The 26,840-nt window shown below is 41.8% G+C and overlaps 3 protein-coding genes across 3 annotated transcripts in view; all 3 read right to left on the reverse strand.

Annotated features, from left to right (window-relative positions):
* The window catches only part of LOC144659661 (uncharacterized), a 62,510-nt gene extending 44,322 nt beyond the window's left edge, over positions 1–18,188 (reverse strand). Inside the window, exons 1-4 of the mRNA XM_078520154.1 lie at positions 18,084–18,188; positions 17,821–17,880; positions 12,213–12,314; positions 10,012–10,123 (exon numbers count right to left, since the gene is read on the reverse strand). The gene's annotated coding sequence lies outside the window, so the exon portion shown is untranslated. The remainder of the gene's footprint in view (positions 1–10,011; positions 10,124–12,212; positions 12,315–17,820; positions 17,881–18,083) is intronic.
* Positions 1–26,840, reverse strand: part of LOC144659656 (uncharacterized) — an 86,150-nt gene that overhangs the window by 14,674 nt on the left and 44,636 nt on the right. The gene's annotated exons all lie outside the window — the stretch shown is intronic.
* On the reverse strand, positions 24,231–25,377 carry LOC144660865 (uncharacterized). Its single transcript, XM_078521594.1, has 2 exons — positions 24,330–25,377; positions 24,231–24,246 (listed from the first exon to the last, which is right to left on the reverse strand). The coding sequence occupies exons 1-2, from the start codon at positions 24,968–24,970 to the stop codon at positions 24,231–24,233; spliced, it is 657 nt and encodes a 218-aa protein (XP_078377720.1). The 5' UTR covers positions 24,971–25,377.

Genomic DNA, 26,840 nt, shown 5'->3' on the forward strand with positions numbered 1-26,840 from the left:
CCCCACCACAAAACATAATATGGGCTTTACATCCAAAATGTAATACCTCCCCCACCCCACCCCACCACAAAACATAATATGGGCTCTACATCCAAAATGTAATACCTCCCAACCCCACCACAAAATATAATATGGGCTTTACATCCAAAATGTAATACCTCCCCCACCCCACCCCACCACAGAACATAATATGGGCTCTACATCCAAAATGTAAAACCTCCCAACCCCACCACAAAACATAATATGGGCTTTACATCCAAAATGTAATACCTCCCCCACCCCACCCCACCACAAAACATAATATGGGCTCTACATCCAAAATGTAAAACCTCCCAACCCCACCACAAAACATAATATGGGCTTTACATCCAAAATGTAATACCTCCCCCACCCCACCACAAAACATAATATGGGCTTTACATCCAAAATGTAATACCTCCCCCACCCCACCCAACCACAGAACATAATATGGGCTCTACATCCAAAATGTAAAACCTCCCCAACCCCACTCCACCACAAAACACAACATGGGCTTTACATTCAAAATGTAATACCTCCCCTACCCCACCCCACCCCACCACAAAACATAATGGCTCTTTGTCCAAAATGTAATACCTCCTAATCCCACCCCACCAAAGAATGAAGACAAACAAACCAAAAATTATGGGCCACACTAGAATGGAAACATTGTCACCTCCATGTGCAGAATTAGTGTTTTGAAGACGCACTAAATTCACGCTTGTTGCTCGATTAAACCATTTATTCCAACTGAAATTGAATCTTCAGAAACTTAGGGCCTGTTTACATGATTCCGGAATGACTTTCATTCCGGAACGAGTTCATTCCATCCCCATACATTTCTTTGTATCTGTTTACATGATACCGAGACGAAAGTCAAGTCATTCCGGAATGAGTTCATTCCGGTTTTCATTCCGGAATGAAATTTTCGTTCTGGAATGACATTTCATTCTGGTATCATGTAAACACAAAACGAATTTCGTTCCGAGATGAAATCGCAACTCGAAAACCGCATACGGACTCCACAGTTTGAATTCAGAGCGAAAAAACGTAATAGCAATTACTGTTTAGCCCAAAGAAGCAGCTCTAGGATCAAATTACTCGTTTAAATTGCAGTTACGGCAATAAATGGGCACAAAAACAAGTTTGCGTGAAGCATGCGCCATCTTGTTTTGATCTCGCGCGAAACATGCGCCACCTTGTTTTGATCTCGCGCGAAAACCGCGCACGTGAAAATGCCTTTGGTTGAACGGGTCGATATGCTTGTCAAACAGGATCAAAATGTCGAGGAGTGATATTTATTTATCGTGTTGCCATATTTATGTCCACATTGCATTATATATATCCAAAGTGCAATATGTATGTCCAAAACTAATATATATATCCAAGAATCCGGCGACCTGTTCTCGTTGTGTATATTGCAATCAAATGATTTCACATATTTGGATACAGTTTCGATATACATATTTCGCGGCCTTTTCTCGATATATATATTTCATGCGTTCTATTTCGGTCAGTATTGCATGTAAGTCTACATGACCTGTCCCACATCCCGCAGCAAAACAATATGGCGGCTCGGTGGATACCAAACATCGATTCCTTTTTCGATTCTCTGGTGGGAGTCATACGAGGAGCAAGAAATCACTTGTCAACCAACCAAGCCGACAGTGCAGAATTCTGGTGTCGCAGACTTGACGATTATGAACGAACTGTGAGGTTGTTGTTAGCTAGAGTGATGGAATCGCGGCCCGATCAAGTTAATTTTGTGCGAGATTTGGCGTTGTTAATGGATACAATGGGAAATCTTAGAGAAGCGCTTGATGCTCGAAGTTTTCGTGGACAATTTGAAGTCGAAGGACAAGACGCTGTTCAAAATCTTTCCGCTGTAGACCTGACACTCAAATTAGAATGCTCAGAGAGGAAGGATTTCGATGGGCTGATGTGGCACGTTTATTGGGAGTTTCTCCAATAACTTTACGAAGAAGAAGAGTAGAATTTGAAATGCCTCTTGGCAACAACTTTGATGACATTCCTAATGACGTGCTGGATAATCTAGTAAGTGAATTACTTCATAGAACACCTCAGGCAGGGATGCGAGACAGGTCATGTAGACTTACATGCAATACTGACCGAAATAGAACGCATGAAATATATATATCGAGAAAAGCCCGCGAAATATGTATATCGAAACTGTATCCAAATGTGTGAAATCATTTGATTGTAATATATACAACGAGAACAGGTCGCCGGATTTTTGGATATATATATTAGTTTTGGACATACATATTGCACTTTGGATATATATAATGCAATGTGGACATAAATATGGCAACTCGATAAATAAATATCACTCCTCGACATTTTGATCCTGTTTGACAAGCATAGGTCGACTCTGTCATGTAAATGCAGAACGAACTTCATTCCGGAACGAGTTTCGTTCCGGAATGAAAGTCATTCCGGAATCATGTAAACAGGCCCTTAATATACAAAACAATTTTAAAACCGGAAAATCAGGTTGTCAATCCACAGGCATCAATCAAGTTGTGTCTGTACAAACAAAACCGCAAACGTGACTTGTGTTACATAACAAAAATAAAAACGTGACTGTCCGCAACACTCCCCCTAGTTGCTCACCTCAGTGTGAGTCAACTACATTCGTTTTGAAAACTAAGACTGTATCTGTCATCGCAATGTTCGATGTTTATAAATGTTCGCGTTATTTACAAGCATAAAAAAATGTATATCTGTACACAGTAACATTTAAGCTTCTCAGTTCAGTTCAAGATTTCACCTCGAGTGGAACCACATGTTGAATGGGTCGTCGTAATCGTTGAATTGAACTGCTATTTGTGCCCGTAACTCTAACTGAAACTGCTCGCACTTTTCCATCTCGGCCAGGGTGCAATTCCTCTACTTTCGCCAGCTTCCAGAAACTTCGACGAACGCTGTCATTTTTGAGAATAACAATGTCCCCAACTTTGACTCCTGTAACGCTATTGTCTCCATTTAGCCGTGCGTTCTTGATAGCATGTTCTCTTAAACTCGTTAAATATTCATTTCTCCATTGGCGAGTGAATTGTCCCAGCAAATGTCTATGATGTTTAAGTCTCTTCGTCAGAGAATCGTAGGTACTGGTGATTTCGAAGTGTTGACTATTCGGGGTTGTTGTAACTCTTCGACCATAAATCAAATCCGATGGAGTTAAGGGATATGAGATGGAATCCTCGTCGTCGTACACATACGTCAACGGTCTTGCGTTGATCAGCCCTTCTATTTCAGTTAACAGCGTACTCAGCTCATCGTAGGTGAGGGTAGACCTTCCAATGGTCTTTTGAATAGGAGACTTTACGCTGCGAACGAGCCTTTCCCAGTAGCCTCCCCACCACGGCGCCTTTTCCACGATAAAGTTCCATGTGATTTGATTATTGGTCAAATATCGCCAAACTTCCGGTGATCGTACTGATTTTCGAATGTCCTTGCTTGCGAACTTGAACGTTTTAGCGTTGTCAGATTGAAGATTAGCTGGAAGTCCCTTTCTGCTGGTGAATTTTCTGAAAGACAGAAGGAAATCTTGGACTCCAAGTCCGCGGGTCAACTCTAAGTGCACTGCACGCGTTGAAGCGCATGTAAATAAACATACGTAAACCTTGATACATTCAGCGTTATTGGCGTTTTCCTTTACGTAGAATGGCCCAGCGAAGTCGAGTCCAACATTAGTAAAAGGTGGGTCGTCTGAGACTCGGGTGTTTGGAAGGTCAGCGAACGGTGGTGGTTTGCATGGAGCTGCATCGAAACGTCGGCAGACGACGCAGTGACGAATGATTTTCTTAACTGTCTCCCAACCGCGTAGAATCCAGAACCGTTCTCGTAGGGTTGCAAGCGTGTCCCTTATCCCAGAATGCTTGACTAAATCGTGAATGTGTTTTACAGTGAGATTGGTGAAGGCATGCTTGGATGGTAAAAGTATCGGAGTTTTTGTAGAAACCGATAGAGGAGCATTTGAGATCCGTCCCTTGCACTTGATAATTCCATCGTCGTCGAGAAACAGTCCAAACTGTGAAACACGTGTAGGTGGCGTTAATTTCGGATCCTTTCGCGTTAAGAAAGCAAGTTCATCAGCAAATGACGAAGCTTGAACCGATTGTAACCACAGATTCTCGGCGTTCTTCAATTCGGCGGTTGTTAAATCTTCGAACTCTCCTTTTCGGTTTTCAAGTGTTCGGTTCTTGAGTTTGTTGATGAACTTGATTACATATGCGGTAGCCTGCGTGGCAGGCGTAAAAAGGGGAGGGAAAAGGAGAGGGGAAAAGAAGGGGAAGAGGGGAAGGAACGCCTGCCGTAAGAACCCGGTATTTTGCATAACGCCCACCAATTTATCGGTAATCCAATTCAGTAACTGTCAATTAACTGCTAGGATGGTAACCAATTAGAACGAAACGCACGCTTATTAGACACGCAGGAATTTCCGTTTCCCGGGACTCCGGAAGCGCATTGTATTTTTGTGCAAAGTAGAAAATCTCTTGATAATAATATTTATTTACGAAATCTACAAGGCAAGAGAGTCCAGGAACAGTTCTAGCAGATTGCTGTTCTTCGATTGGATTTCCGTTACTTAAATGCCAAAGTTTGTCATAACGCGTTTGCAGAAGTTGCGGCCGCAAAATACGAAATGCTGCGGAGTTTTATTATTTTAGCAAAACACTGTAATTTCCAGAAATGCCACTGCTTTCCCGGCGGCGAATTGTGAGTCAACGGTCAAAGAAATCAGCACCAAACGTCAACTTCCAACTGCGGTTACTCTGGAACGAAAGCAAGGAAAAGAGCCTACAACAAAACCAGATAAACAGTTAACGGAGCGGTGCAATTCAAGGAAGTCGCTGCAGTTTTATGTTGAAAGTGCAATTGGGGAAATCGAATACACAGCTGAAGGTGAAAAGGCGACAAAGGATCAAGGTCAAGATCATCGCTCGATAATTTGGACAAGTCAGCCGCAGGGTAGCCCAATGATTCCAAATCCTAGAGCTGATCTTCGATAATGCTCTTCAGTGGCGAAATAACGACAATCGCTGCATTATCGCACTGATTTTCTTTTAATATTTCGTGGTTCTTTGCACACACAAACATTTGATAAATGAAACTCTTGCAGTAACCATTAGGCAAAACCGCCAGGACATCTCTTCCTGACAGCAGATTTTTGCTCCGGTTTAAAAAGCACTTGCTAATACGTCCATGACCGCTGCCATCTTAGTTGTTTGTGAAATAAAATTGTGAAACTTGCATTTTACAATACCCATTGTTTCCTAGCCAATCAGAATTTTGCGGCCGCCAGCGGCCGCAGAAATGAACAAAAGGGGGTTCTTAGAGCAGGCGTCCCTTCCCTTTCCGCCCCCCCCCCCTTCCCCCTCCATTTTTCCCTCTCTCTCTCTCTCTTCCCAACTCCCCCTCCCTCCCCTTTCGACGCTCTGCTACGCAGGTTACAAGGGAATGCGTTACATCTGGTACGTTTTTGACTGCTTCCTGTAAAATTTCTTCGTTCAATGGTTCCGTCTGAGAGGTTTCAGGCCATTCAGTCTCGGGTCGATAAAGAAAACTCGGACCGTTCCACCATGTATTGCTGTCAGAAAGTTCTTTCGCTGATAGTCCTCGTGAGGGTAGATCGGCAGGATTTAATTCTCCTGGACAGTGCCTCCATAAATCTTTGGGAGTTAAACGTCGAATTTCTTCTACTCTTTGAGCGATGTACTGCTTCCATACTCTTTCATTTTTGATCCAGCAAAGAGCGGTTGTAGAATCACTCCAGAGAACGGTAGGGTATTCAGCTCCAACAGACTTTAACTTGTTAACAAGACGGGCCAAAATTAATGCTCCTAGTAACTCCAATCGAGGAATTGTCTGACTTTTGATAGGAGAAACTCTCGATTTTGAAGCGACCAATTTAACTTCGACTCGACCATCGCTGTACGTGTTTCGAATGTAAACCACCGCGGCGTAGGCGCGTTCTGAAGCATCACTGAAGCCATGTATCTGAATGGTTACTGGTTGTCGCGAGAAATAGCATCGAGGAATACGATAGCTGTCAATGAACTTCAGATCTTGGAGAAACGATTTCCATCGGTTAAGCAAAGTTCCTTGTAATTCGTCGTCCCAATTTGTTTTGTTGATACAAAGTTCTTGAAACAAGATCTTCATCTCTATTGTTAGAGGCGTCAAAAAGCCCATGGGGTCGAAGATCTTGGCCGTAACCTTGAGAACAGATCGCTTGGTGAGAGGAAGTGAACTCGCAAATGAGCAAAGGTCGGAAAAACTGAAGAACATTTCGTCAGTGAGAGTGTTCCAGTTCATTCCTAGAATTTTAATCACTGTATCCTCGTTGTCAGAAGTCGCTGAGTCACAACCAACACTCGATTTAGCGAATGATTCGTCATCTTCTTTGTTGACATTCATGACTTCCTGTTGTGTGTTTGTTGATCCTGGTGAACTTTCAAATTTCGGAATTTCCATTTGTAATTTTCTCGAATTGGATCGCCACTTTCTGAGATTGAATCCTCCACTTGACATAACTTTCTTGCATCTCTTGTAAACAGCGAGACCTCTTTCCTCGTCTGACTCCCCCGTTAACAGGTCGTCCACGTATAGAGATTGTTCCAATAATTCAGCAATTTCGGGGTCACTTTGTTTGTTGAGCTGCAAGTGATGCAAGATTGTCGCACCCAAAATAGCAGGCGAGGGGCGTAACCCAAACACCAGCCGTGTGAACTTGTATTGTACAATCTGCGACTTATCGGAAGTTGGGTTTCCAAACCATAAAAATCGAAGAAAGTCTCGATGATCCTCTTGAATTCCCACCATAAGGAAGGCCTTTTCAATGTCAGCTGTGATACCGACAGGGTTTTTCCGAAAGTTCGCTAGCATATTGAAAACATGTGGAATGTGATTTGGCCCAGTTTCAAGGCAATCGTTGAGTGACTTCTCTTGTTTACCAGATTTCGCAGATCCATCGCACACAATTCGAACCTTCGTAGTTTCACGATCCTTTCTTACGACTGCATGATGAGGCAAATAATGACTTTGCGCAGCGTTTTTCTCGTTTGAATCTTCGTTCGGCACTTTCTCGATTATCCCCTTGGATAACTGGTCTTGAATGATTTTGTCATATTCTGCTAATAACTCCGGGTCTTTGCGCAGCTTGTGATGTAAGGATCTTAGTCGAGATTCGCACAACAGATAGTTGTCGGAGGATAGCGGCAAACAATCTTCTTTCCACGGTAATTTGACTTCGTATCGGTCTCCGCTCCATGCAACATCGATTTTGAATGATTCGTCGGTTTCGGTTTCAGGTTGAGCCAAATCCTTAATGCCAATTGCTTCAGTCTCCCAAAAGTCCTTTAGAGTGTTCGTGAGAACGTCGTCTTCGTTTCGGGCAAATAGAGCGTCATGGCCTTCGATTATTAAATTTGAATGCGAAACATAACTTCGATCGAGTGTTCCATTGACTGGACCGGACAGCAGCCAACCGAGCTTGCTTTTTACAGCAATAGGACCTTCGTCTCCTCGTCTTGTCTCCCCCGTTACAAAATCCCAGTAATAATCGCAGCCGATCAGCATATCAATCGAACCTTCGGCATCATACGGCTCATCCGCTAGCTCCAATCCATCCAAATGCGGGTAGTTTACTGAGACCTTGCCAGGCAGAGGCGAACAAATAACGGGGAATGTCAGAGCAGAAATGTTAATGGCATCATCGCTTCCTGAAGACTTTCGTATTTGTAAATTCACCACATCGCAATTCTGCTTCTTGTACCTTGCTTCTCCAAATGTGTTAAGGTTGAGCTTTTCCTTTTGTAGAGGCTTCAGTTGTAACCTTGATCGCAGATTATCTGTAATGTACGACCGCTGGCTGCCATTGTCGAATAATACACGGATTGTGGTCGATTTTGTTCCCTCGTCGTTTGTGGCGATCGCAGTGGCCGTTTGCAACAAAACACTTCCCTTGTTACTGGACGTCGAAGTTGTTAACTGAGTTGTTGGGGTTTCTGCATTAGCCGTGTTGACTCGTGTGGCGTTACCATGATTTTGAACTTGTGTCTCCGGTTCGCTTTGAGGCGAATTTTCCTTGGGAGTTGGTGGCTGAGAATTCAGTGGTTCACCGGGTGATTGTGCTTGACAAATCGATTGATGATGCCTTCGCTTGCAATTTCTACAACTCTTGTCGCACTGATCAACTAAATGTCCCTTCTTCAAACACATAAAACACCTTTTGTCGCGTCTAAGAATGTCTCTTCTGGCGTTGATATCTGTTACCTTGTTGCAAGAAGCTGAGAAATGTCTTTCAGTGCAGTAAACACATTTGGGAACAGTCGATTCTGGCTTTGAAGTGGCACCAAAAAAGGCTCCAGCTGTCGGCAACGGAGGTTTGGGGGGCGGTGGACGCTTAACTTGCTCGGTCGCGGCCTTTATCTTCTCGCTAATCTCTCTCGCTTCAATTTCACTTTGTATAAGATCAAGCAAGGACTCGATTTCCCAAACGTCTTGAGACGTATTTCTCGCCACTTGTACGCGAATTTCGGCAGGAAGTTTCGCCATAATGATTGGAATAAGTAAGCTGCCATACTGATCCGACTTGACTCCCAGAGCTTCAAGTCCCCTGATGTTTACGCTTATTTTGTCGTACAGAAAACGAAGTTGGCCTGGTTTATCCACCGTACAGATGTTCAGTTTAAGAAGCTCTTCCATATGAGCGGAAATAAGCTGTTGCGGTTTGCCGAATCTCTTTTTCAAGATGTCCACTGCTGACTCGTAGTTTTCCTCTGTTACTGGCAAACCTTCAATCGCGCGTGATGCACTACCTTCTAATAACGAAACAAGATAGCTAAACTTGTCGACGTTTGTCAACCCAGGATTAGAATGAACTGCACTTTCGAACGTGTCCCAGAAGGTGCGGAATTGTGTAACATCTCCTTTAAACCTACGAAGTGTCAGTTTTGGCAATTTTGTTCGAGCCACTTTCGGAGTTTCTGTTCCAGTTCCCGAGTTTTGCTGCTGTAGTGATGGACTCGCTGAATACGATCCAGGTGGTGGAGGAGGAATGTAAACATCGTCCGTTCCTTGAGATCCTTGAGATCCTTGAGCGAGGTTAGAGGGTTCACTTGAACTAAGCAGGTTAATGGGCGTTGTTCCTTGTGAAATAGCTTCGATCGCATCCATTACGCGCATTTTTAAATCTTCAGCGTATTCGATTTCCTCTTCGATATCCTCTACCTTGCATACCGCAATGATTTTCTCGTCGAATTGATGAATTAATTCTAATTTTTCCTTTAGAATCCTTTCGATTCGCGCCAATTGATTCCTTGCCTGTTGATCGAGTGGATTTTCACCATGTAATATAGTGTCGGCTTTTCCGATAAGCTTTGTAACTACTCCCTTGTTACCCGCACGCGTCGCTCGCAGTCTTGGAAGTGGATCCTCCTTTGGAAGTTGATCTTCATTCGGCTCAGTTTGATCCCCTTTTGTCGATGTCATGTTTTCCCCAATGTCGTGAATCAGTGCCCCACGTTGGGCGCCATGTTTTGAAGACGCACTAAATTCACGCTTGTTGCTCGATTAAACCATTTATTCCAACTGAAATTGAATCTTCAGAAACTTAATATACAAAACAATTTTAAAACCGGAAAATCAGGTTGTCAATCCACAGGCATCAATCAAGTTGTGTCTGTACAAACAAAACCGCAAACGTGACTTGTGTTACATAACAAAAATAAAAACGTGACTGTCCGCAACAATTAGTCAACATATCTATTGTAGATAATATTCCCACAGCTTTTGTTATTTTATGACAGGAACTTTTCACAGAAGTTCCAAGCCAGAGAAAAATGCCTAAATTTACATGTATCTGATTTCAAATATCACAACAATGTGGATAACCAAAAAAGAATGCACCAGTTGATGTTTATTCTAGATTCCAGTACCTTAAGTTTACTTTAAAATAATCCATACCTGCAGTTCAAATTGTTATATCATCAATCTTATAATTTTTCACTTTGTATATCAGTACAGCTTGGCCATGGAACCAAAGATGAATGAATGTACATGTAATTTTCACAAGTGCCTGAAGAAATCAAAATGTAAAAAGGTAAATGTAAAGTCTGCATTGGGCCAATGTGATCCCTCATGCTGGAGCTTATATCTTAGGTTTCCATAGCATTTCCATAGCATGTTTATTCTGCTTGGATGGGCTGCTAGTTTAACTGCAGGGGTACCAGGAACATTGAATTCACCAGTACCCATTTATACACCTGGATGGAGAGGGGCATTGTGAGAGTAAAGTGTCTTGTTCAAGAACACAGCACAATTAATGAATCTGGCCGGGAATCAATTCTGAACCCCTCAATTCCAATAATAGAGTCACAAAGCAAATCCAGTAATAACCAAGTTTGAGAAAGCCTTAAAAATATATTGTTTGATTGTAACAACGTTTCAGATATTGAAAATGACTTTTCAGACTTTTCATAACCAGTCTCCTCTACTAACTATGTTCAGACAAAAAAACATTTTTCTTTTTTTAAAATTCAAAGGTCGCCCTCGAATCGCAAAAAAAATTAATAAGCGCCACAGCGTTTAATCGAATAAATACGGTAGTTGTCACTGTGGGAATAAATCAATATCTACTGAATGCCATAATTTTGGTTGTTTGACCACTGAAATTGGTTGACATTTTCACAGAAAGGTCCTATACATGTATAGCTAAGTTTGTATTTGTGACAATTTGCTTGAATCAGTATGGTTTGCTTTTTCTTGGCTATCTCTATTGTAACACATGTTAATAAGTGATCAGCAGACACTGGCTTGTGATATTTGACGAAAACCATTGCAAGATATATGTTGTGGTTTCAATTTAACTTTGGTTTAAAAATTTTCACACCGGTTTGATTTCCTTTTTCTTTTGGTTTAAAAAATTGTAAACCAAAGATAAATTTAAACCACAACATATACAACTGAACACAGAGTTCATGTTTGTGTTCTTGATCCAATTACTTGAATTTTTTTTGTTTCTGAATGATTCTGTGAATGGTTTTAATTTTGATTCAATCACTTGTTGGTATTTGATTCCATGTGATGAATGCTAATCACAGCACCTCTTACATCCCCAAGAAGGTCAGGAGCCTTATAAACAAAGGTGATTTGAAGTTTTGGATTGAGAGCTGCTCTGATCTTTTCACCTAGGATGACCAGAGCACCAAACCGAATAGGGTGACAAATATATCCACTGTCTTCACCACACAAATGGAAAAAGTCTCTGCATGAACAACTTCCCGTGTCTCCTCCACTTAAAAAAAATGGAAGATATGCACTTGATTACCTGATTGGCTCTTTCATTTAAATTTTGAAACATTTGACAATTGGCCCCAGGGGGGGGGGTACTCTGGATTGTAAATGACAGGGATGATCAAAGGATTTTTTTGGGCTTGAAATTTTTTATTCCAGGATTTTTTTGGGTTAGAAAATTTGGCAAGTATTTTTTTTGTGGGTGAATTAATTTAAATAGGGATTTTTTTGGGTATTAAAGACAAACTAAAGTGCCTTTCTTGTGGTGGTCTTGGCATATTTCTGCAAATGAAGTACAAAGGCTACACATGTTTTGCTGTTGTTGGTGTTGCTTTACAATGCATATGTGGTATTTTAAAAACTGGTTACACAATAATCTGCAAAGTATCCCATGGTGCATCCAGGCTTTATCGCTATTGGAATTCCCTTTTCTGTAGTGTATTTTTGATTTCGCTTGTGACTTGTGGATTTTAAATGTGACGTTCACTGGGGTAATTTGACAACGGATTTTTTGGGGGAGTTATTTATGGTCCAGGGATTTTTTTGGGGTATTGTCGGAAGACATAGGGATTTTTTTGGGTTCTGGTTTTTCCCTCCATTTCGATCATCCCCGTCATTTACAATCCAGAGTACCCCCCCCCCCCTGGGCAATTGGCATCAGTATAAAGGGAGATTCAAATCTACTGCTACAGAGGTTGTCTTCTCTCGCTCACTATGAATTCTACAACAGCTTTTTCACAGAGTATTCTCTCTTTCCAGCAGAGAGAATGTTTTCTATGTCCAAGACAAATATCAAATGTGAAAAACCTGCTGGTCAGTTGATCTAGCCTACATTCAGATTTGTACCTAAAGTTTACCAAAATAATTCCTACCTGCAGTTTGAATGACTACATCATGAATCACCACAAATTATTTAAATTTGAATTTCACAGCTCAGGACCAAAGATGTAATATTTACCACAAGTGAAAAATACCTGAAGAAAAAAAAAAAGAGTAATAAGAAATATATATTTTAATTTCATCTTGATAACTTATAAACATATCATATATTAATTCTTTTAGCTCTAAGAATGATTTCTATGCAAAATACAGAGTCAGACATACAGGCAAAAGGATGGGGGTGGGGAAAGTTCCATCAGGACGATCACAAAACTGATTGTCCCCAGTCTTTATATTAAAACCAAAGACCTGGGTGTATGAGAAGATGTAAGCTCAAGTCTGGTATAGAATGTGACTATTTAACAGGAACAATTTTATAATGATTGCACGAATACCCTCTGGAAACAATTAATATCGCTCTCCAATTCTAAAATTGTTCTTATTTATAACTTGCTCTTTCCAGCAAAGAGGATAATTTCATTGTCCAAGGCGATCAAATGTGGAAAATCTGTAGCTGAACTTGTTTGATGGGCTAGATTTGTTAACTAAACCACATAACAAGACAGTAGGCAGTGTTTGGGACAAAGGCAGCCTTTATTAATAATTATTACAATATAATAAATTAACTAATTTTCACAATATACAGTATATAACTATTATTTGAATATAATATAAGCTAATAAGTCAAATAACACTAAACACAATTTAACAGAGTGGCTGCTAATAAAATAGATAATGAAAACGAAGTAAAAAAAACTAAGAAAAAATGAAACGCCAGGGAGGGAGGGAGGGAGAAAAGGAAAAGCTGCCAATATGTGTAGTAGCCAGGTGTAACGTGTACTAGCAAGCTAAGCAATTGAGCAATAAAACTCGACCCTCTGTGCGATCCCTTTTTGTACCTAGCGTGTTTGTACTTTTACTAACGTTAGGCAAAACCCAACTAGTAGTTACAATTAACAGGTGATGGGAAATTACTAGTACTAAAATAAACTGCACGAGTTGCTTGGATCCAAGTATGATGCAAGACTGCCCATGACCCAAAACTGATGTTTGTTATTTAGAAGCACATCACCCAATAACCATCGGCTGATGTTCCCCCTAAACCACATAACAAGACAGTAGGCAGTGTTTGGGACAAAGGCAGCCTTTATTAATAATTATTACAATATAATAAATTAACTAATTTTCACAATATATATAACTATTATTTGAATATAATATAAGCTAATAAGTCAAATAACACTCCAAACCCAGAAGGAGAAGGTTGTGGAAGGAAAAATATGAAAACTAAACTGTGGAAAGTAATGTATTGGCAATAACATTGACAGACTCTAATCGAACAGACAGTGGAACCGTAAGGTAAAGTAGCACGGCATCGGAGTGCCAATCACCAAGGATCTTAATGAGCTCGACAGGCAACCCTGCACGAAAAGCGAAGGAGGCACCACCCCGCCGAAAAGAGTGACTGGCAAAATCTTTGGCTGGCAGCCCCAGAGCTTGGAGGATGCTTTGGAGGCGCCGCAGAAATCTAGAATAAGTAAAAACTTTGTAGGCAAGGGAGGTAGGATCAACCCACATAAAGGCCTGGGATTGCAAGGGAGGGTGTGTAACAAAGGAGAATGCACGTCTGATAGCTGTGACTGGGCAAAGGGGAGAACCCGGTATGAGAGGTAGGGGAAGTTGTACAACCCGTTCCCGAAACTGAATAGTTTTGCTCCATCGTATATCTATGAGAACACCGCAGGGAAAAAACTGGACATCTGACTGAAGGAGCTGCTGGGAAGGGTCAAATGAGCGCGAAGAACTAGCTAAAAGGTGGCTTTTCCTGAGCATCCCAAAAAAGGAGACCAAACATATTGCCCAGAAAGAGGCATCAAAACTGGAGCGCAGGTTAAGCTTAGTATGTATAAGATGAAGAATCTCTGGGGTGATGGGGAGCTTCTGAGAGGGTGGTTCTCCCTTAACCCGCTTGATACCGGTAAGCAAAGACTGGAGGGGCCAGTTGTTGGTTAAGGGGTTGGGCAAGTTGAATTCCTTGTGCAAAATACTAATAATGTTTAGATAATTAGGAATCGACGATGGCTTAAGTGACCGCGCTAGGAAGGCAGCATACTGACAAATATGGGTGGGTTCTGCTGGGATAGGGGGGTAACCCATACGCTGGCAAAAGCGGAAGTAGCTGTTGCGATGTGTACGATAAGTTGTCTTGGTGTTGGTAGAAAATGTATGTGAGCGATATAGGAAAATCTCATCTTCCAGCTGCTTGGCCAGTTGAGGGTCCAGACAATCTGCAACAAAGAAGATTCCTGCTGTTAAGAGACATGTGATGAGATAACAGGATGCTGTCCACTTCTGGTTGTGGTGCCAGTGAACATAGGTGCTGGTAAAAGGCCAAGCACTTGACAGGCTGGTGAAGGCGCGACACTGCGTCGGCAATAACATTAAGTTTACCCTCAATATGCCTGGCTGTAAATCTAAAATTGTAAATAGCAGATAACCAAAATAACTGCCTTAATGCATGCATAACTAGAGGATGGGCAGTTGAGCCTTTATTAATAATGTGCACAGCAGCCTCGTTATCACAGTAAATAATTACATGGTGGTTGGCCCAACTAGGGGCCCAGCGAAAAGCAGCAAAAACTTGGGCAAGAACTTCTTTGTAATTGATGTGAAGGTGTGCAAGCTCTGGGGAGTCAACTGCAAAGTTGTGGTACAGCCAGTCCCCACGGAAAAAGGCCCCTGCTGCTACTGGACAAGCATCTGTTTGCACATCAGTTGTGGGCTGCTGATGAAGGAAAGCGCATCTGCCATTGAAATGTGTCAGGAAGGAATGCCACCACCTAATGTCCTTGTGGAACTCTGGAGAGAGTCGCTTCTTTGCTGAGGAGGACTCCAGTGAATTCATCATATCGAGTATTCGTCGAAGAAAAGTTCGCCCTCCATACACCACACGACAGGCCCAATTAAGCTTGCCGGCAAGTTGCTGGAGTTGGTTTTTGCTGGCCCTGCGCCTGGTGAGGAACCGGGAGACAACTTGATGGAGTTCTGCCAGTTTTTTGGGTGGTAATGCCATTTCGCAGTGGTGGGTATCCAATTCCACTCCAAGGAACACAAGCTTCTGTGTTGGGCCAATGACCTTGCGCCAGCTGATTTGGAAGCCAAGGTCCTGGAGCAGCTTCAAAAGTACTGAGAAGGCTTCTTGGCATTCTGCCTTGGACTTGCCTATGACGAGAAAGTCATCTAGGTAGACAACAACTGTCTCGAAGCCACGCCTGGCCATCATGCGCCGCACGGACTGTGTCAGACGGTGAAAAATTTCAGGTGAGCTTTTGGCTCCAAAAGGAAGCCGAGTGTCGAAGAGATAGGTGGGGTTAGGTTGCCCTGAAAACTGCCACTGCAAGCCTGTTGCTGAGTAGTTGCTTTTGTGAATGGGAACCGATCTGTATGCATGCCTCAGATCAATTTTTGCCATGAAATAATTTGGTTTTAGCAATTTTATCGCGTCATCCAAAGTTTGAAACTTAAAGGATTGGCTAGTGATATAGTCATTAAGTGCCCGCCCAACAGGACAGGAGCAATCATGAATAAGGCGCACTTCCGAGGAATCAGGTTTAGGAATAGCTCCTAAGGCACTGACAATAGTAGGTTTAACATCGGTGATAACGTAGTTGCCCTCTGCAATCTCACCCAAGATAGTTTCCTCAACTGCCATTTTTTGCTCTGCACAAGTTGCTGATTTATAGTTGCCCTGGTGCGCTGGTACAAAATTGCAATCTACTGGAGCCAACTTAAAGCCATTGCAAATGCCATCAGAGAGGAACGCATGATCCTCATCGCCAATAAGTTCTGCCAGCCAAAGATTTTTGTTGAGGGGAGAGGCCAAAGGGAGTCAGCTGGATGTAGCTGAAGTCCCCTGTCCCTGGAGAGCCCCCCTACCACCCCCAGGGTGACTATGGGAGGGGTGTGATTGCCCGCATGCCCTACCATTTACCTTACGGTTGCATTGATGGGCAAAGTGACACTCATAAAGGGTACAGCCCTTTACCCGATTAAAGTTTCTACAAATAACTCTGCCATCTGAGCTATAGTTGGCAAAAACAGAAGGAGCTTGGGAAGTCTTGCCCAGGGCTGACTTAGGTGCTAATACTAATGGTTCTAATATTACGGTATGTAGATGATGGGAGTCGAAACTCCACGGGTAATTATACACTGCTTGTATATGACGAAATTCATCATCATATTGGAGGACAGAAGACCAACTAAATTTCGCACTTAACTCCATTATCTTAACAGTATATGCCAGATAATGCTGGACATCCTGAGGGGATGGCAGCTTACCACTACATAACAAATGGTGGAAAATTCTAGTGTTGCCTACTACCCACTGGGCGATAGAAATAGAATCTAACTTAGGCTTTTTGGGCCCAGAAGAAATGACCAGTTTCATGGTTCCTAAATCGGAAATAGTTCTGTCCTCAGTGTTCAAGACAATTTTGTCTATAAAATCGATTATTCTAAGGACTTTCTCACCCTTAGCGAGTTGAGCCGGCTTCAAGAACATTGCAGATTCCTGTGCTGCCAAAGGTCCGGTCAAAGGTCCATCAGGGTTCTGAGCAGTCCAGTTTGCCACCGAGTCCGCAGCCACGTCCGGGATAAGGAAACCGCCATTTTGGTGATTATGCTTTGTTTGCTGTCCCGCGATCAAAGCGTCCAGCGGCGTCTGTGGGATCGGTTTGGACTTCGTGTCCTTCGTAGCTCTTGTGTCCGCTTGTGTTCCATCCCACATGGCGTTGGGTGAAAGAGTTTTTGAGCCCGATGCTGGGTTAACCGGTGCGTCAACCAGGTTTGCCAGTCGCATCTCAGCCTGTGGGATGGCGTTTTTTAACAGTTCTACCCGCCTCTTCTTTTCGACGGCCTCCTCTGCCAATTTCAGTTGGTTCAACTTTGCCAAGAGCTTGGCTTCTTCGTCCCTGTCGTCCGCTTCGTCTGGTGTTTCAGCAGGCTGTACTGGTGGATTTTTTGCCGCACCAGGGTCAGACGGCGGTGTGGATTGTTTGTTCTCTCCTCCGTTTAACTGATCAGCCGAGGAGTCAAGGCCGGACGCGCTATCGTCGGCAGGCAAGCCTGTCGTTCCTGTGCAATAAGGTCCGGGGTCACAGAACGAGTGAACATTATGAGGCAGTTTGCAGCCCGGGCACTTCCGCGTTCTTTTCTCAGCATTCAGGTCAGTTGATTTGTCGTCGGTTTCACCCATTGCAGCGAAGATACAAAGAGTGAGAAAAGGAAAAGCTGCCAATATGTGTAGTAGCCAGGTGTAACGTGTACTAGCAAGCTAAGCAATTGAGCAATAAAACTCGACCCTCTGTGCGATCCCTTTTTGTACCTAGCGTGTTTGTACTTTTACTAACGTTAGGCAAAACCCAACTAGTAGTTACAATTAACAGGTGATGGGAAATTACTAGTACTAAAATAAACTGCACGAGTTGCTTGGATCCAAGTATGATGCAAGACTGCCCATGACCCAAAACTGATGTTTGTTATTTAGAAGCACATCACCCAATAACCATCGGCTGATGTTCCCCGTTTACTAATAATTCCTACCTGCAGTTGGAATTACTACGCCGTCAATCACATTTTTGCTTTGAATTTCACAGCTGAGGCCTGAAACAGATGACAAAAATACACTGAAAACGAAGAATGTTTTGCGCAAAAAACCGAAAGGCACTCGCGAAAATTCGATCGAGCAAAGCGGAAGTGACTAACAGCTCATTTAATGATCCAGGAATCAGTGTTCAAACAAACAAATAGAAACCCTGTGTTACAGTGAATAGGTTCCGAAAAACGATTTATCATTCTGAACTTACCTTGCTGTCGAAACTAGATCTACAGTTCTGCAAAGCTAGGAAATTTTCAACTCAGCAAACAGCAAAACAACACCTCGAGTTGGAATGCAAAGCAAAATATGCAAGTACATTCGCACAGAGATCTGGGACCGACCCAGAATCCCCGGGGACGGGGCACAAAGTCTGGAATGGCGCTGGAATTTTAACCTTTTGAAGTGTGGAATAATGTTCATGGGATGATGATCGAATGATGAGTTTTGCAAATACCATGCATTTCATTTCAGCAGTGTCGCAGCTTTCTCAAACTTCTAATTTCATTGGTCACTATAATTTAATGTAGTAGCGGCACAGCCACTGTGTTCAGGACTCAGGGCATTCGTTTCTCTTAGCCTGATGAGCCTTGGCACGAGAAAACGTAGGGCCCTCCGTTTTATCGTGCCAAGCCGGCTAAGAGAAACGAAAGGGCTATGTATATGGGGACGATAATGTTCAGTTCTCTGCTTGTTGACTATCCTCGTCCCAAGGGAAGGCTGGGTCAGGAGTTATTACTGGAGGGAGTTTCAAGTCTTGGAAAAGTTTGCGCTGTTTTTTAGAAGTTGCCTGATCAGTCTGAAATATTTTAGGCGCGTTTTAGGATATCCCATGGTAAGTAACCTGTTTTAGGCGCTAAAAGTTGGTGGAACCTCTACGCTTCCGAGAGAAAGAGTTCGTAGGTTTCAGTCGTAGGTTTCACGATAAGTGATCAAACATACTATTACAATACTGTGTTTACATAGAATTGTGGACGCACTAACAGTTCTTTTATAATAGTTTTGAGGATTGAATCGGGGTGAAGCCAAGTTGGATCATAAAGGCGTCATCTTAAATGTCGAGCATGCCTGATCATGAAATCAAAAAATTAACAAACAAACAAAAAAATAATACAAAACAAGAAAACAACCGTTTTGAAAATACACCCAGTGAAAATAAACAAAGACGAGTTAGGCAATAAGAAGCGTACAAATTTACTCTCGGTGGCTGACGGTAAACCAAACATTGCCGGACTTTGTAGCTCTCTTTACAGTCTTGCTAATCGATACATGAAACACAGCACTCTCCATGCGGTCTAGGCTGCGCATATAAAGTCTCTTACATTCGCGCGCATCTTAAACCGTAGACAAGCTTGTTCAGGCAATCGCACTTTTTTAAAAATTTAAGATTATGGGCAGACTTGAATGAACGTCTGAAAGACCATGCAGATGAGGTGGTGATTAATTCATCCCCCGGCAATGTCTTTTGACCAGAAATATTCCATGTTGATAACGTAGCTCTATTGATTCGTACAGTGTCTCTGATTGGCCGATGCTCGTGCACGAAAATTAGTAACCGCCAAACAACCAATCAGCGACACTGAACGGATCTCTGTTTCCCTGCGTCATTCCAGATTGTTAAATTGAGGTTCATAAACGTTATTTCCGTCAGCTTATCAAATTCGCCAAGACGGTTAATTCAGCTTCATATTGGTATAAAGGTCTCCGCACACGTGGGGACATGTCGCAGGGACATGTTGCAGCAACATGTAGCAGCGACAAAATCATGTGTTTTTCACACTGAAGGGACATGTAGGAGGGACTATTTTTCGGCAGTTTTGTCCCTGCGACATGTTGCACGAAGTTCAACGAGTTGAACTTCGTGCAACATGTTGCTGGGACAAAATGTTGCAGGAATTCGTGTTGCACGCGCCAAAAAATATCAGCACACACAAGGGGACATGTCGCTGCTTCATTTTCTTGGGTGTGTACACATTGTGATTTTGTCGCTGCTACATGTCCCCGCAACATGTCCCTGTCACATGTCCCTCAGTGTGAACAACACATAATTTTGTCACTGCTTCATGTCGCTGCGACATGTCCCTGCGTCTTGACCCCACGTGTGCGGAGACCTTAAAGTTCACTTGACCGCCAACGTTACAACATAAGTTTCTTTATAAAATTACCGTTTTTATTCAATGTTAATCGAGGATTTAGACTAAACGATGACTATTATTCAAAACATTTCATTTAAAACTTCTTTATCGTATTCACAGGCTTACCGTTCTCTGTCTGTGTGGTCAAAAGCTTCTAACATTTTAAAATTTCTCAGTAATGGCTATTATGAACATATAATTCCCTTAAGGCATTATTTAGGGTTGGGCATCTAAAATAGTTAATTAGAAAACACTGATACATCTAAATTGTTTTCTATTGTTGCATGGTTTTGCTAACGATTTAAAAGCGTAAGACAGAGAGAAGTATTTTTGACGTAAGTTAATTGCTTAATTCATACAACACCCTTCATTTGGAAACCCTGATGTTCACAATATAACTTAGGAATGTGATATCTTATTAGAAGCCTGTGACCACACAAACATAAGAGAGGTGAACCTGTGGTCTGCTTATCTTTGTAAAACCTCGGTGTACGGAAACGTTTCGTAACAAACGTCTGCTCTAATCTATAAAGCCTATATAAATTGCATTTATCTATTCCTTTTAAATATAAATTGCTTAATTGCATTATCTTCTTTTTTTATATGACACAAGTTTGAGTTGTAAAAAGGAATTTTATCCTGATTGATTTCATCATTTGTTATCTAAAGCAACTAGAGGTGATCTTTGTTATTACCACAACAGCGATTGAAAATTTTTATGTACACTATTCTTTACTTTTCAATACAACATAATTCGAATCAGAAAATAACTCGGCAATTCTGACATGTTACAGTCAAATTGATTTTAGTTCTTCACAAATGTATCACTCGTGCAAACATAATCAAAACATTCACCTTTGCAAGCATTACAAGGCTGTTTAATGAAGGGGAATAGTTATCATTTCCAAAGGAAAATCAAATACAGATCAATTGCCAGCGCTCCAAGAGAAGCTCATTCAGTGAAAGACATCATGTCACATCTCGAAAAGACGTCATGTTTTTAGATTCAAAATCGTCACCATTATTCTCAGTTACTTTCTTTCTGAAACATCAGCCTCTTTATTTTTGCGACGTTTTTTCGGCTCATTCTCGGATTTTGAAATTTTCCCTAACAGTAAATGTAACCATTTTTTGACTAACTTTAGTTTAACTTCGGAGCTCGAAATGTTTTAGTCACGCCACTGCCGGCGAACATATTGCAAATACATTATTTAGCCTCAAATCAACTTAAAACTATTATTCTCAGTACCGGCAATAAAACAAGAATATTTCCATAACAATAGATATCCCGCAATTCTTAGCGTTGTATATATTACCGCCTTTCTTTGTATTGTGTACATTTGTCAAACAACATCTCGGAGTAAAGACACCGACCCACCCACCCTACCCACGCCCCTGGCCATGACGCGGTGCACTACTTTCAATGCATGTGAGTATACCGCTGGACAGGGACCATTTTCACCCTTCCATATCTCATTGTTATATTCATGTGTATTGTAGGTAGTGAGAATATTTAACTATTAAGCAAATAGAGAAATTCATTCCATTTGCGCATGAAAGCCTTTTTGTTAGTTTGTTTGTTTTTCTCAGAAATCGTGTTAAGAGCGGGAGATCGAAGAATCGCACGCGAAGCAAGACAGTTATTCTTTCTCACTCGCCTCGCGCGTTCGCTCGTTCTGCGCGCGATTCTTACGTCCCGTGCACTGACCTTACGCGATATTTTGTAAAGAAATGAATAGGTTGACGGCGCTTACTAAAATATTACGTTTTGACCTATTGTCTATTTACAGATCTATTGCAAAGTCTACTTTTTTAGAAGAATAACGTTTTACCAGTAGTTATAAATATACTTCTAATTTTACAGTGGCACATCTACAGTGTCTTTGACAGCCTGGCTGAATTGCACAAGACATTGGTGGCAGAAGAGTCCTGGAATAAGCAACCTAAGCCTTGTTAGCATTACAGTTCTCGTTATTATCTTTTTAATACCCCAATGCCTTTTATTTTAAGCAGAGTTAATAGAGGGAGAAAATAATCTTCGCCATTTTTCCCCCTGACGCTATAGGATCGTGATCGTGAAAATTAAACCCGCCTAAAACCTAAACAAGAACAGTTTCGGAAGGAGATTTTAACTTGGGTGCTAGCAGATGCACAACATGACAATCGAAGGCGGCAAGATGGATCGAAGGCTCATCATTCTAGAAGGAGGAGGAGGGGGGGGGGGGGGTGGTCACGAACTTCTGCAAATTAAGACTAGCGCTCCGAGGAGAAGCTAAGGGATGGTAGATTACTCTTCCCCGGCGATGTCTTTCGACCAGAAGCATTCCATGTTGATGGCGTGGCCCTTCTGATTTGTACAGTGTCCGGTAAATGTCTCTGACTGGCCGATACTCACGCAAGAAACACAGTAATCGACAAACAGCCAATCAGCGACACTTAAAGGAACACTGTTTCACTGCGTCAAAAGAATGGATTATTAAATTGGGGTTCATAAGCTTTATTACCGTCAGCTTATGCTTCAAATTCCCCAAAAACGATAAAATCATCTTAAAATAGCGAAGCGCGCGAAGTAGTATAGAGGGAGTCACACAAATACCACCTCGAATTAGACGCTTTTATCGCAGCTGGAGTGCGTTTTTTGGCAAGTGTTAATGAGTCACGGTAAATTCCCCGACTTTGTTTACCCACGCGGAAAAAAACAAAATTTGCATACCATGTTCAGGCAAGCCCTTGACATGTTCAAACAAGCCCGTGACTGTCACGTCACGCTCTCAACGTAATTCGACAAATACCACACTGAATTAGACGGCAAGGAGTCATAATTGATATCACGTGCATTAAATCAAAAGAACAATAGTTGTGCACGTGTAAAACAATAGATTTTACATTCCAGAGTGCTTAGAACTCAGATTTTAAGCACACAGGAATGAAAACAACTTACTAACGTCTAAAAATATCATTCGGGTAAACCCCGGCACCCACGCACAAATTTGCATGCCGCTCGCGGCTTCATGTCAATTGAACATTTGCAGACATTGGAATATACACAAAGATGGGCCGAGGAAGAAAAGGAGTTTTGATAACAAGTGGGAAAAAAAAAGTTAAAAGGTTTATTGGACCCCCTTTACAAACTTTTCAACATAATAAAATTGCTAAAGAAAACAATCAAACAGTGATTTTATTGTCAGAAGAGGCGATCGCACAGTTGAAAACTTTTGACAAAGAGCTTGTCGCAAACCTCTTGACAGGAAATTGACTCTTTTAAAACTGTTTTTTTTTGTACGTCTTAATATTTACCGGTAATTATTAAATTTAACAAACCTGTTTTTGTATTTATTGCTCCGTTTTTATTTGAAATTGCGACCAAAATTTTGTCTCCTTTTGATGCTTCTAATGAAACAAGGTCCTGTTTTTGGAAATTAGAAACGGTTGGACTGAGTGTGGCTGACCCCCTTGCACCATTTTCTGTTTGAACCTTGATCGCCACCTGTACTTCATCATTTACAACATTATCATCTTTTTTACTTAAAATAAGAAACTGCCATTCTTCAATTCTTCCATCAACGGGCATAATAAAGTAATTTAAATTAAAATTAAATTTAACCAAATAAAAAACAACAGAACTTGGGTGAAAATGGCCCCCAAGAGTAATTGTACCATTGGTTCCATCATAAAAACCGTTTATGACAAAATTTGTTATTTTTGGAAAATGGTTTTTTAACTCAAACCCATTCATATCAATATTCGTTTCAAGCACCATGTCTCCACTTGAAATAATGAAAGGCTTTTCAAAAACATCGCTTGGCACGTCCGCTTGATAACCCTTTACACCATAAGCAATCAAATAAGCTTGCTCACTTGCTTGTGACCCCGAGTAACCAGGATTGGTTATGTCAATAAAAAGTTTATCGTCACTGTTTGACGCATTTTTTTGTGAGTGAATGATTGTTCTCGTATATTTTGGCGTGTGATTGTTGAATCTTTTTGTATGATAATTGACAGTGTTACTTCCAAAAGGTGACGAAGCACTTAAACTCCAGTTAAGATCACTTTCTGGGAAGAAAAACTCAACACAAAGAGTGTAATCACCAGAGGGCAACCCGGTTAGGCCGATTTTAAGTCTTGAATTGAAACTGTTTCCAGATTTTACTAAATTAAAACGAAAAGCGCTTTCTTTGAGTAAGTGAACACCAGAGGTAAAATTCTCAACAACTGTTAATGAGTTAACATTTGTAACACCTTGAAAAGAAGATGCAGAAAAAAACAAATGTGAAAACAAATTTTCGTTTACTCCTGAAGAAATTGAGTGAGTTGAAACATACTTTTGCATTGAAACTAAGTTTACAGCGTCTTGGTCACCGACGGGATTAGCAAGCTGTTTGATTGAATGGTCGTTCATTACCAAATTTTGATTAACAACACCCATTTTTCCAGGGTCACCTTTTATGCCAGCGGGACCTTGTGGACCAGTAGGACCAGTTGGGCCGGCATCTCCTTTTGGCCCTTTTGTTCCAGCAGGCCCAGTATGTCCAGCAGGCCCTGTGGCACCAGCGGGCCCCGTTGGACCTGTTTCACCTTTTGGACCCGCAGGGCCAGCAGGACCAGTTGCACCGACGGGGCCAGCAGAGCCAGTTGCACCTTGGGGCCCTTGTGGACCAGCAGGACCAGTAGAGCCAGTTGGGCCGCTGTCACCTTTATCGCCTTTTTGACCAACGAAACCTCTTGAGCCAGTTGGGCCTTGGGGACCTTGAGGACCAGTGTCGCCTTTCGGGCCAGCGGGGCCAGTAGGACCGCGAGAACCTTGTGGACCAGCAGGACCAGTAGGACCTTGGGGGCCTTGGGGGCCAGTGTCGCCTTTATGCCCAGCAGGGCCAATCGAACCTCTTGGGCCAGGGGGGCCGGGAGGGCCAGTTGTTGAAGAGCTGTCTGAAGGATGACCTGTGTCTCCGTTGAAAGCACCCATTATATATATTCGTCAAAATTTTTTTTCGTTGTTTTTTTTGGCCTGTCGTGATACAAAAAAGAGAATTTTTTTTCTGTTGCAAGATCAAGCAGACTTCTGTCTATGCCGAGCTCATCAGCAATACGATTATTTTCTCTTGGAAGAAAGGAAAAAATGCAAAAATGGCTGCAGTTGTCACGGATATTTTTTGGAACTTTGAAAAAACATTGAGAAAGATAAATGACGCTGCATTGACGATGTCTTCCGTTTATAAAGTAATTGATGATTTCGTTTTGATTGCTTTCACAAACCATGTCGTCAAATATGACTATTTTTTGGTTGTCATCTGTGAGTTCTTCAAGAGGAATAACGGTGTTGGTTGCCTCAATAACTTCATAACCAGTTTCAGGATTGACTCTTTTTTCAAAATCGTCAAGAATCAACTGGTACTTTTCTTGATGAAGATTTTTTGCGCAAAGATAAATTTTGTCGTAAACCAAAAGCTCATAAAGCATGTGTAAAAGAGTGTTTGTTTTTCCAGAGTTGCTTGGACCACAAATAAGCATGCGAAAAGTGTCAGATGGCATGCTTGTATGCCCCTGTTTGAAAGCACTTTGCGAATAAAACTCAGGATCGTAATTCGGAATCTTCATTTTTTAGTCGTTATATATATACGCGAAAAGATGTCGATGAAAAAATGGCGAACACTTGCTGAAAAAAAGGCCGCTGTTGAGCAGCAAAATGAAAAAATACTTACTGCAATGAAAAACAAAGCGATTGAAAAAAAATTTGGACAGCTTTCAGGTGAGGAGGTATTTAAACCGCTGACACGAAGGTTTGACCGCGCCTTTACAGCGCAAAAAGATACTGAAGAAGTGCCAGACTATGCCTTAGATGCTTTTGATGCAATCAACCCATTTGATGGAGATTTCAGGCCAGATGAAGAAACACCCCCTGTAACTCCTCCTTTGACACCAGATGCAGAAACTTTTTTGCAGTTACCCGTACCTGACTATTCAATAGCTGAATCTGACCAAGATTTCGAAGACGACACCCCCGAATCAACACCACCACCAACACCAACATCATCACCGGTTCCCACTCTTGCAGAAGGGGAGGATGATGATGATGATGATGCAACGAAAGGTGGTGTTGATGATGATGCAACAAAAGGTGATGATGATGCAAAAGAGGGCGATGCCGCAACGCCGCCACAAGACTTGTCTCAGTCAGTTGAACGCGCCAAATGGGGGACACCACAAAATCCAGGAATTCAGGGATCAGAATCAACTGATTTGCAGGTGCTGAACAGCATGTTAACGAAAAATAAAGACAACCCCGACTATGTCGTGAAAAGCCCGAAATCAAAATATCACGGTTACACTATTCCAGACATACAAAAAGCCCGAGACGCAATTTTAGAAAGAAGGGGAGAAAAGAAAGCAAAATCTTCTTTATTTTCTGAAAAAGAACCCCCGGATCAAGAGGGGAGCGGTGTTGTTGATGTTAACGACCTTGTTGACAGACTTCATATAAGCCTCGGGTCAATTGATGCAGGAAACACTTCAAAAAAGTTGCGCAGACAAATAGTTTTATTGCTGCAAATGTTAACAAAACAAAAAGCGCTGACAACAAAAGAAGCAAAAAAAATTTTTGATATGTATATAGGATGAAACATCTTAACCTTTTGCTTAACTCTTCGATTGCAAAAAAAAATGATGCAAGAAATGAACCTCATGACTTTAAAATTCACTTTACACCCCCAATTGTTTTGGACCCTTCAAAGAGGTACAAAGCGGCAATGAACGAGCTTGTAACAATGAGCTATTCTTGGTACAATGTTTCAGAAAAATATAACAATAACAAATTTAAATGGAAGAAAAAAAGTGAC

Source organism: Oculina patagonica, chromosome 7 (assembly GCF_052425735.1).
Source record: "Oculina patagonica isolate OP01 chromosome 7, crgOcupat, whole genome shotgun sequence".
NCBI classification, from domain to species: Eukaryota; Metazoa; Cnidaria; class Anthozoa; order Scleractinia; family Oculinidae; genus Oculina; species Oculina patagonica.